Raw genomic sequence first — 12,299 nt, 5'->3', positions numbered from 1 at the left:
TTTCATCTTGTCTGTCTCTGAATACTCTTCCCTACAGGGTCAATGACCATGAGACTTGTGCCAACCTTTTATTAGAAGCCATGGGATCAAAGATTGTAACTTTCAAAGACTCCAAGGGCAGGTTAGTAACAATCCTACACTATATACTGTTCAAAATTAAGATAGATATATGGGATATTTTCTGCTTGTCAAACTAAGATATTTGGGAACTGACTTCATATAGTAAAAAAACACCTTGACCTGTTGGTTACAAGTCATTACAAATGCATCTAGGAAAAGTTAAGATAGAAATGGAAATTTAAAATGTGCCTAACCAGTATCTTATGATCATCATTATCATTGCTTTCTGAGCTAGCATTGAAACAACTTATTAAAGAACTGCTGTCTCTGTTTATCAGGACACCTCTCCATGCTGCTGCGTTCGCTGGCCACGTTGACTGTGTTCAGCTGCTCCTGGCGCATAATGCATTTGTGGATGATGTTGACCAATCAGGGAGCAGTGCACTGATAATGGCAGCGGAGAAAGGAAGAGTTGAGGTTGTAGGTATGTATTCACCATGTTTTTCTTCTCCTCTTTTGCATTACGGCTCTGTTCATTTGTATAAAAGGGTTATGAAAATGAGCTCAATTATGCAAAGTGTGGCATGTGTTTTAAACAGAAGCTCTGCTTACTGGTGCCAATGTGAACCTCAGTCTGACTGACCAGAAGGGTAATACAGCACTTCATCTAGCCTGTAGTAATGTAAGTATAGCCTATTGAATGCAAAGTTCATCAGTCCCTATAATTGTATTGTTTCCCCTATAGTTTCAGCAGTGGTGCAGTGATCTTTCATAGTAATTTCATAATTTGTCATAAATCAAATGAAATCGCAGGCCTGACATTATTGGTTTCATTCTCAGGAAATGGTCCCATTAAGTTTTATTTTATGATAAAATCATATTTTAGCATTGCTAACTAAGTGGTGCTATTTTTAATGCAACCTTTACTATAGATTTTTCATGATAAAATTATAAATTCACATAACAAACATAAAAAACAAAGATTTTCATATTATCTACTCGCTCCAAAATCTTTTTTTTTCTTTTCTCTTGTACAGCACAATGGCCAACTGCTGTTGTGATTATTGTGCTATATAAATAAAAGTTTGATTGATTGATTGATTGATTGATTGATTGATAATGTGTATTTAATAATTTAGCCTTCTTAAAAACAGGAAAAAAATGTTGAAATTTCCACTTATTAACTGCAACAGTTGACAGTTGAAAAATTATACCAGATATGAAAACAAACACTGCAAACAGTATTTTTGAATGTTTATATTAAAGGGATAGTTGAAATAAAAATGAAAATTCTGTCATCGTTTACTCACCCTCAAGTAGTTCCAAACCTGTATGTTTCTTTGTTCTGTTGAACACAAAAGAAAATATTTTAAAAGAATATTGGTGACAAGACAGTTGACGGTAGCCACTGACTTCCTTAGTATTTTCTTTACTACTTATGGAAGTCAATGGTTACCATCAACTGTCTGGTTACCAATATTCTCCAAAATATCTTCTTTTGCATTCAACAGAAGAAAAGGAACTCATTCGGGTTAGGAACAAACTTGTGGGTGAGTAAAGGATGACAAAATGTTCATTTTTGGGTGAACTATCACTATAATCCATTACTTGATGTCTTCTAAATATGATTTACCTGTTCTTTCTGCTTGTGTCCAGGGAATGGAGGAATGCGCATTGCTCATTCTTGGAAAACTTCCAGACTCTGCCCTCGTTGCTACAAACGCTGCACTGCAAACGTGAGTTCCACTCCATGTTATATTACATTTTATGTTTACATTTATTCTTTTGGTAGATGCTTTTATCCTAATCAACTTGCATTGCATTGAATGAATACATTTTATCAGTTTGACCTTGGTGTTGCTTTTTACAATTGATGCTCACTTGTTTCCTATTCACTTTCTCAGACCTCTCCATTTGGCTGCTCGCAGCGGGATGAAGCAGACAGTGCAAGAGCTGCTCTCTCGTGGGGCCAGTGTTCAAGTATTAGATGAGAACGGTGCGTCTTCCTGAAACTCAGTAGATTTGCTTCACGTGTAGCTTGTCGGTGTATGCCAGTCTTCTTTTATTAGTGTCATAAGCTTTTGCCAAAAGCAGTGGCTGTGTTTCAAAGCTTTGACGTCGTCATGTGTGTCCCGTTTTGCCCCCAACCATGTGTTTGGCTCCCTGACTAGCGAGGCACTAATGGAATGCTGCTTTCGTCCATCACCTCCCCTCCACTGTCTTTTTGTTCCACTGCTCTGTCCCTCCCTTCACCTCTTTCTGCTATCCTGTCCCTTTTCCTGTCTCTCTCGCTCTTTGGCTGTCTTTCCACGCAGGTCTCACTCCTGCTCTGGCTTGCGCTCCCAGCAGGGAAGTGGCTGACTGCCTGGCTCTCATTCTGGCTACCATGATGCCTTTGTGCTCCCCTTGCAGCTCTGGAGCTCCTTCCCCAGGCGCCCTGCTGAAATCTCTGCCCCGCCAGGCCAAGAGTCCCCAAGGCCCCCGCAGTCCAAGGGACCCCTCCGGTCCCTCCAGCGAGGGCACGACCACTGAAAACGACTCGGACTCAGAGACATTTTGACCCCGGCTCCTTCTAGAGGCGCCCGTCGTAGTTTTCAAAGCACATATTGTCATGAACCTTACAGAAGTTGTACAGATTTTGGATTATGGAGCGCAGCTTCTATAACAAGAGATTATGAAACATGACATAGCACACTTGGTACGCTTTTGTTTTGCCACACTTGTTTGCACAGGAGATTTTTTCGAAAGCCATTTTAATCACTTTAACACAGGATGATTAGGATTGCCAAATGTTGACTGACTTCTCACGCTCAAAGTACGATAATTTATAGTGTTGCGTGGTGTGTCTTAATCTGTGGACTTTTGAAAGCACAAACCCTGCACAAGGTGAGGTCACAGTTATTTCACTCCTGTTGACACTGTGGGACCAATCAGGAACCAAGAAATCACATTTTTTGGACCAACAGGGGAATTGCCATCACTGTTACCAACCTCACTTAGTATTTATTTAAAGGCTGGAATACACCACATGACTTTTGCCCAGATTTTTTTACTAATTTACAGTCTGGACAAGTCAACACTATTCAGAGCCAGTCTGCAGATTTGACTTGACAAATTTCACAGAAAATCACATAGTATATGATAGGCACTGACTCTAGTTTTTTTTTTTTTTTAGTTTAGACTATTGCTGTGTTCCATTTACCTTGGAAAAAGGTGCACCGCTGACTTTGAGACGTGCTAATAAACAATATATTGCTACTGTTTCGCTATGGTTGACGTCCTGAGCAGCCATATTGGATTCTGAAGTGGGGGTTGTTGTGTTTCCCCCGAGTTTCCCATTCGCAACTCTGACTTGAGGGGGCATTCCAGTTAAAAGTTCCTACTGGGAACTAGGAATTTCCCACTTCGGAGAACAAATGGAATGCACCATAAGATTCCATCGTGTCTAAGAATATCAAACACGTTTGATATTTTGAACCGACTTTACAAAACATTGTTTTCATTTGTCTCCTAGCAACAAGTCACGTTTCTTTGTGAGTTTGTTGTGTTTGGAGCGACTTAAAATGTAGTAGTGTGTGTTATCCTCAGTAGTTTTGTGTATAATTACCAGTGTTTATCTGTAACTATCTACAAAGTCTGCAAGCGTATGACGACTTGTGTTTTAAAATCTGTTTAGATTTGAAAAGTTGTGTTGTGTATTCCAGCCTTTAGACTGTAAGTCCATAAAACCCATTGTAATGTGATGAAAACCCAATGCAAGTTCTACATGTCCAGTTTGTGCACCATTTGTACTTTACACATTGAATTTGACACGTTGTGAATAGAAGGCTCTTGAGATTTATATTGTGAAGACGAATTTTTATGCTAGAGATAAGCAGATTTCTAGGCCTTGATGGTCTAAGCTTACATCTGACGCTTTTGGAGAGTGACGCTTTGTCACTCTGTTCCTTCTCAGACATAGAGACAGTGTTCAAATAATACTTCTATTCAGGTTGAATTTTAGATTCTAGTCAGAGGACATGGCGTGTTATGTGAACCAGGATGTTCTCAAGCCTGTACCAATATTTATTAACATTTAGATAACAATGGTACTACAATTGTATGCACTTATGTATAGGAGAAAATGGGTGTTTAAAGTAATAGTTCACCCCTAAATTAAAATTCTGTCATTATTTACTCATGTTGTTGCAGAAAACTCTGTTTTCGTGGAGCACAAAAGCCGCATTTTTGAACAAACTAAATGTGGCTCTTTCCATACATCGGCAGTTCATAGTGACCATGTCTGTCAAGCTCCAAAAATGGCATAGAAATACCTCAAAAAATGCTATGTACTGTATTCCAAGTCTTCTGAATTCAAATGAAAGCTTTGTTTGAGAAGAAGGATGACATTTAAGCTGTTCACCACTGAAAGTCTTCTTCTTCAGTGAGCTATTGCTACTGGATCATTGCGTCAGTGAATTGAACTCAAGAACTGAATCGTGAACAAATCAAAAAATATGGCTTGTTCGAGATGTGAATCAAATCAACCAATTCATTGAAAAGAACCAGCTCAAAAGAACGATTTGTTCACTAATTGGACTGATCAGTGAACTCGCTGACTCATTGAAACGGTCACAGCAGTTAACAGCTCACAGAATGGAAGTTTATCAGCGAATCATGACTTAAATTTCAGTCTGTTCCTTACACAAAATTATTGTATGGCTTTAGAAGAATTCTCCTTTTGTGTTCCAAGAACAGAAAAACAACACTGGTTTGGTGTGACACAAGTGGGAGTAAATAACAGTAAATGACAGAATTTGCATTTTGGGGTTAACTATTCATTTAATATTGAATACAGAACTATGAGTAACCTACCGTCTTTTTTCCACTTTCCTTTTGAAATTCTCTTAATGACTTGCACTGGTTGAATATGAATCCTTTTTAAACCGGTTTCTAAAATGATTTTGGGTGATATCAGCAAGATTGTTGCTGGTCAGAAACTTTCCAGAAAATTGAAATTGAAAATGAAAATGTAAGCACGTTTGTCTGTTTGCCTTTGTCCACAATGTGCCAGTTTCTCCGTGTCCAGTGCCTTGTTCTGCATTTTCAGAGTTTGTTAGATTACATCAGTGTGCATTTGTGTGCGTGTATGTATTAGAGTGTAATGAAAGAGTCTGAAGATGTGAAGAAAAGTCTGGGTCACACCTACCAATCATAAGCCAATGTTTTTTTTACCAAGTCCTGATGTTTGTGCCTATGAGTGTGTGATTTACAATAGAAAATAGTCTTTGTACATATCGGCTCATTGACATTATCATCACCAGAGCAAAAATTGCACACAACTGTCTTGTAACAAAAACACATGGTTGATTTTTCTTTTCATAAATTTGTTGGATTATGATTGGACGGATGCAGCGGAATGGAGTCAAACAGTATTATAACAGAAAAAAAAGCTTTGAAATGTGTGACAATCTAGATCATAGTTTTCTCCTCCATTCTGATTTTGAAGGTTCTTTTGTCAGCTCAAGTTTTTTTATATACATATAAATTGTATGACTATTATATAAAATGTTTTAACAGAGTTTTTGTGTGGAGTCTGTTTTTGTTTATCAATTTATTAATTTCACTCAGTGAATGAACTCATAAGTATGTGGGGACATTTCAATTTTAAGTGAAATACATTGCATTTAACCAGTTTACTAGTTTTTCAGCATGAACATTAAACTGTAACAGTTAAGCCTAATGTTAAAACTAAAGCATCAGATCAAAAGGTCTATCAGATTACATCAGAAACATATTGATAGACTCTAATTAAATATTGTATTGCAAAAAATTAATTTTGCATCAGTGTTAGGGCCTCTGAAAGGGTTAGTTCACCCAAAAATTAAAATAATGTCATTACTCACTTTCATGTCTTTCCACACCCGTAAGACTTTTGTTCATCTTTCAGAACACAAATTAAGATATTGTTGATGAAATCCGATGGCTCAGTGAGGCCTCTATTGAGAGCAATGCCATTCAAACTCTAATGGTCTATAAAGGTACTAAAAACATATTTTAAACAGTTCATCTGAGTTCTACCTTAATATTATAAAGCGACAAGAATACTTTTTAAAATAACGACTTTCAACAATATAGTGATGGGCCGATTTCAAAACACTGCTTCATTAAGCTTCCTTTCGAATTATTGATTCAGATCTCGTATCAAACGGCTGAACTACTGAAATCACGTGACTTTGGTGCTCCGGTTTACTGATTCGATTCGTAAAGTTCCGAAGCAGTGTTTTGAAATCGGCCCATATAGATATTGTTGAAAAGTCTTTATTTTGTTTTTTTGGCGCACAAAAAGTGCGCCAAATATAATGATAGAATAATGTTAGGCAAATGTTATAAACAATATATAAAAACAAGATGGCTTGTAATACTGATTATAGTCCTCCATACATCCATTTTCCTTACTGCATATAATATACTGGGTCACGAGGTGTGCTGGATGATTACTGATGTACAGCAGAGTGATGATATCGGAGTAAAGAGGGGAACGTTCTAGGAACGTTATTCTAACGTTGGGGGAATGTTAAAATTACGTTATAGGAATGTTAGAATAACATTAGGGGAATGTTATAATAACGTTAGGGGAACATTAAAATAACGTTAAGGGAACGTTAAAATAACAGGGGAACGTTAAAATAATGTTAAAATAATGTTAGAATAACGTTAGGGGAATGCTAGAATAACATTAAAATAACATTAGGGGAATGTTAGAACAACATTAGGAGAACGTTAAAATTACGTTATAGGAACGTTAGAATAACATTAGGGAAATGTTATAATAACATTAGAATAACGTTAAAATAACATTAGGGGAACGTTAAAATAATGTTAAAATAATGTTAGAATAACGTTAGGAGAACGTTAGAATTACGTTATAGGAATGTTAGAACAATATTAGGGGAATGTTATAATAATGTTAGAATAACGTTAAAATAACATTAGGGGAACGTTAAAATAATGTTAGAATAACAATTAAAATAATGTTAGAATAACGTTAGGGGAACAATAGAATAACGTTATAATAATGAAAAGGTAACATTAAAATAACATTAGGGGAACGTTAGAATAACGTTATTCTAATGTTATTCTAGCATTATTTTAACATTATTTTAACGTTCCCCTAATGTTATTATAACGTTATTCTAAAATTATTTTAACGTTATTCTAACGTTATTTTAACATTATTTTAACATTATTCTAACGTTATTTTAACGTTCCCCTAACATTATTATAACGTTCCCCTAATGTTATTTTAACATTCCCTTAACGTTATTTTAACATTCCCCTAATGTTATTCTAACGTAATTCCAACATTTTCATAACGTTATTCAAAAATTATTTTATTGTTATTCTAACATTATTTTAACATTATTTTAACGTTCCCTTAACATTATTCTAACATTTCCCTAATGTTAGGAGAACGTTAGAATTACGTTGTAGGAACGTTAAAATAACATTAGTGGAATGTTAAAATAACACTAAAATAATGATAGAATAACGTTATAATAATGTTAAGGACATGTTAGAATAACGTTAAGGGAATGTTAAAGTAACATCAGGGAACGTTAAAATAATGTTAAAATGTTAGAATAACGTTAAAATAACGTTGAAATAACATTAGGGGAACGTTAGAATAATGTTCCCAGTACGTTCAGAGACGGTCACGATGGGGAGTTCTTTTAAGGTTTGGGGGATGTTATTTAGTGGACCTTCAGGAAACATTCAAGACGTTCTGGGAATGTTTAGGGGACTATTACTATAGGACGTTCTGTTAACTTCCCAAATGTCCTTTTTGTAACGTTCTCAGTTGACCATAAAATAACCAAAAAAGAACATTCCCCTAAAATCATATAAGGAATCTTGAATCTTGTATTTCATATCGGGAACGTTATTAAATGACCAACAGAGGACCATGTGGGAACGTTCAGTTAATGTCCCAAATATCCTCTTTGTAACATTCTTATGTGACCATAAAATTAACCAAATTGGAACATCCCCCTAAAATCATATAAGGAATCTTGAACTGCAGCACTTTCTCTACCAAAAGAGGATGTTTTATGTCCCAAATGTTCTGTAAAATTTCAGAACTTTTAGAGAACTTTTAGGCAAAGTTGCACAAGGTCACAAGAACGTCGCCTTCTGCATGGGTGTTTTATAAAAAAATAATAAAGTTTGAAGTCACCATTAAGGAGGTGAGCATTTGCTTTAGATGGGCTCTTGATTCTTGATGTTTTGACATTAGATTTTCTCTGGCTGCTTTAACTGTGTTTCCAATATGGGGGACCAGGAGTGCCACTTAAAAATAAAATGAAGAATTAATAAAATGTAATAATTCAAACACAAAAATGTTTATAAATGAATCACTTTTTATCTGGGCAAATTAATAGACATATTTATTATTTAATTCCTGTTTTTAAATGTAGTTTAATAAAACAATACATTTTAAAAATCTTTTTTTAATGTATAAATAAATAGACAAATTTGAAATGGGATATTTAATTCAATTTTTAAAACGTAGATCAATAAAACAATAAAAAGTACATTAGTAAATCATTTTAAATGCGCATTTAAATCATTTTTTTTTTTTTTTTTTTAAGAATTTGGCAAATGCTTTTCTTTCTCTATTTACCAAATGCTTTTCTTTATCCATTTGTCAATCAAGTGGTAAAATGCCATTGGACAGTGCACACGTGGGAGCAACCAATCAACTTTCACCTAATTTTGAAAAGCCAATCCTCTCTCACTTGGACAGTTAGTACAGTGAGCGGGAGGGGACATGTTCGGTTCACTTACATATGTCGTGGCCACAACATATGAACTCACAACAATGAGCAACCAAAGCCATTTTATCAGACTTACTTTTCTCACAATGTTATTTTGAATCAAATGTGCTTTAGAAACACACAGTTACAACAATTGGTCAAAGATCATGAAACCAACTACAACAAGTCAAGGGTCAGGAGCCCAACTAAAGCAAGCGCTTACCTCCATAACGGTGACATTTATAAATGTTGATAAAACATCAGCATGTTTTGTGAAGGTCCACCAAATAATGTCCCCCAAACCTTAAAAGAACTCCACATCGTGACCATCTCTGAACTTACTGGGAACGTTACTAGGCTTTAACACCAGTGTGAATGTTAAAATAATGTCAGAATAATGTCGGAATGTTAGAATTACATTATAGGAACATCATTAAAAGGCGAATCTTTTGCAGTAAGTCATTAGCTGACAACAAAACCTGCATGTGATAATGTAACTGCTTTATCACAACTACACAGTTACTGTAATCTTTAAATAAGACAACATGCAGCAGATCATCAGTGTTTCTGGTTCATCACTGACTGAAGCACAGGATCTACTCTCCAGCACAATGGTAACCTCACAAATCTCAGATAACAGAAACATTAAACACTAACAGATCTCTAGATCTCTGCATCTTCACTTATTACAAACCACTCTGACTTTATTTCTTTCATACAAATCTTCTTAATGAGGTGCTTGATGTTTTATCAAAATTTATAAATGTCACCATTATGGAGGTAAGCGCTTGCTTTGGTTGGCCTCCTGACCCTTGGCTTTACTTTTTCTCCAATTGTTGTATTTGTGTTTTTCTAAAACATGTTCCTTGCAACAATAAAAGAAAAAAATAAGATATCAAGATTTTGTGTATGAACCTCAACAATGGTGACAAAATTTGCAGATAAACAGATTAACTCTGAACATCACAAAACAAGCTACTAAAGTCACAAAGATTTTTGTTTATTGTCACAATTGTTGAGGATCATACACTGATTCATGATGTCTGTTTGAGTCTAAGAGACACCACTCAAATGAATTTTAATGAATTAAAAAAAAAAGAAGAGAGACACATAAGAATATTACAAAGAAGATATTTGGGACATTAACTGAACGTTCCCACATGGTCCTCTGTTGGTCATTTAATAACGTTCCCGATATGAGTTTAGGGGGACGTTCTATATGGGTTATTTTATGGTCGCGCGAGAACGTTGTAAAAAGGACATTTGGGAAGTTATAAGAACGTCCTATAGTAATAGTCCCCTAAACAGACCTCAGAACGTACGTACGTTAGAATAACGTTAGGAGAACGTTAGAATTATGTTATAGAAATGTTAAAACAACGTTAAAATAATGTTAAAATAATATTAGAATAACGTTAGGAGAACGTTAGAACTATGTTATAGAAATGTTAAAACAACGTTAAAATAATGTTAAAATAATATTAGAATAACGTTAGGAGAACGTTAGAACTATGTTATAGAAATGTTAAAACAATGTTAAAATAATGTTAAAATAATATTAGAATAACGTTAGGAGAACGTTAGAACTATGTTATAGAAATGTTAAAACAATGTTAAAATAATGTTAAAATAATATTAGAATAATGTTAGGGGAATGTTAGTATAACATTAGGGGAATATTAGTATAACGTTAGAATAACATTAAGGGAACGTTAAAATATATATGTTATAATATTGTATATTATATTATATTTTATATTATTAATTTTAATTGGTCTATTTGCACTTTGAATATGGAGAGTGTGCTTTGATTATGGTTGTACTTATTGTTTACACTTAAGACTGAAAGAAACTGTTATTTATTTTTATGGTAACACTTTACAATAAGGATTCATTAGTTAACATTAGTTAACTTTACATGAACTAAGGAAGAACAATACTTCTACACCATTTTAGTTCATGTTAATTTCAACATTTACTAATACATTGTTAAAATCAAAAGTTGTATTTGTTAACACTACTTAATGCACTATCATGAACTATCAATGAATGATTATTTTTATGTTTAACTAACATTAACAAAGATTAATAGATACTGTAGCAAAGATATTGCTCATTGTTGATGTTGGTTAATACATTAATGTTAACAAATGAGACCTTATTGTAAAATTTTACCATTTTTATTTATACTCTTTATTTCTATGATCAATTTGTGGAAAAGAGAAAAATCATGTACAGTAAGGTCTGAAGAGATTCATATGAAATCATACAGGAGAGAAGCCAGTTTACGGTAAAACGTTTTACAGTGCTTGAATATTGTAGTCTTTTACTGCATATTATATTCATACTCAGAAAGTTTAACTGAAATGACATTCATTACAAGATGATTAGTTAAACATTTCAAATACACCTGCAGATTATTTTTCTAATCATGTATTTCATCTTTGAGGAATTTCTTAAAAATAATGTGTAAAAATATCGTCTCGTTCTCGTGAACTCAATCTCGTGTCTCGTCTTGTCACACCCTTAGTAAATACAATTTATTATCTGTCAAAATGACGTAACTCTGTTTAAAATAGTATCCAGCAATGCTGAAGTAAATGAAAAATTTTGATTAAGGCAACGTATGTTACATAATACAGATACAACAGTGATACCTGTTTGTTATTGCTGTGGAAAGAATCACGCTGGTCTATTGAAAGTACTTTGTTGATGCTTTTACACTAAATGTCCTCATCTCATTCCCCGCTCGAAATTTTATGTTCCCGGAACATTCTCAGAATGTCCCCACTGGTGTTAAGGACGTTGCCTAGTAACGTTCCCAGTAAGTTCAGAGGTGGTCACGATGTGGAGTTCTTTTAAGGTTTGGGGGACGTTATTTGGTGGACCTTCACAGAACATTCAAGACGACAATATATAACAATATTTTATTTGGAAATGTTCTCAGATCGTCCCTGCTGCCCTTGTCAAAAAGTTGAATTGAATATTAGAGCTAAATTAACTACAAAAGTGGTTGTTCAAACAAAAACTATTTTATCTTAAATGTCTTACAGTTCTTTACAGATCATTTCTTGAATATTATTTTGAAACTTTTTCTTTAAAATGCAAATCTTTTGCAGTAAGTCATTAGCTGACAACAAAACCTGCATGAGATAATATAACTGCTTTATCACAACTACACAGTTACTGTAATCTTTAAATAAAGCAACATGCAGCAGATCATCAGTGTTTCTGGATCATCACTGACTGAAGCACAGGCTCTACTCTCCAGCACAATGGTAACCTCACACCTGACCACTGACCTCACTCTGACTTTTTTTCTTTCATACAAATCTTCTTAATGAGGTGTTGATGTTTTATCAAAATTTATAAATGTCACCATTACAGATGTAAGCGCTTGCTTTGGTTGGGCTCCTGACCCTTGACATTTCAACTTCTTTTTTC

The 12,299-nt window shown here is 34.4% G+C and overlaps 1 protein-coding gene across 8 annotated transcripts in view; it reads left to right on the top strand.

Moving 5' to 3' along the window:
* The window catches only part of ankrd44 (ankyrin repeat domain 44), a 28,778-nt gene extending 23,163 nt beyond the window's left edge, over positions 1 to 5,615 (top strand). For 7 of the 8 annotated variants that reach the window (XM_067408720.1, XM_067408719.1, XM_067408715.1 and 4 more), the window contains 6 exons: positions 38 to 121; positions 399 to 544; positions 660 to 742; positions 1,717 to 1,796; positions 1,965 to 2,056; positions 2,376 to 5,615. In XM_067408720.1, coding sequence (XP_067264821.1) covers positions 38 to 121; positions 399 to 544; positions 660 to 742; positions 1,717 to 1,796; positions 1,965 to 2,056; positions 2,376 to 2,620 — 730 coding nt within the window. In that variant the 3' untranslated portion in view covers positions 2,621 to 5,615. The remainder of the gene's footprint in view (positions 1 to 37; positions 122 to 398; positions 545 to 659; positions 743 to 1,716; positions 1,797 to 1,964; positions 2,057 to 2,375) is intronic. The other variant, XM_067408721.1, reaches the window with a different exon arrangement.
* The last annotated feature ends 6,684 nt before the right edge of the window (positions 5,616 to 12,299 follow it).

Source organism: Chanodichthys erythropterus, chromosome 14 (genome assembly GCF_024489055.1).
Source record: "Chanodichthys erythropterus isolate Z2021 chromosome 14, ASM2448905v1, whole genome shotgun sequence".
NCBI lineage: Eukaryota > Metazoa > Chordata > Actinopteri > Cypriniformes > Xenocyprididae > Chanodichthys > Chanodichthys erythropterus.
This window is presented reverse-complemented; position numbering and strand designations above follow the sequence as displayed.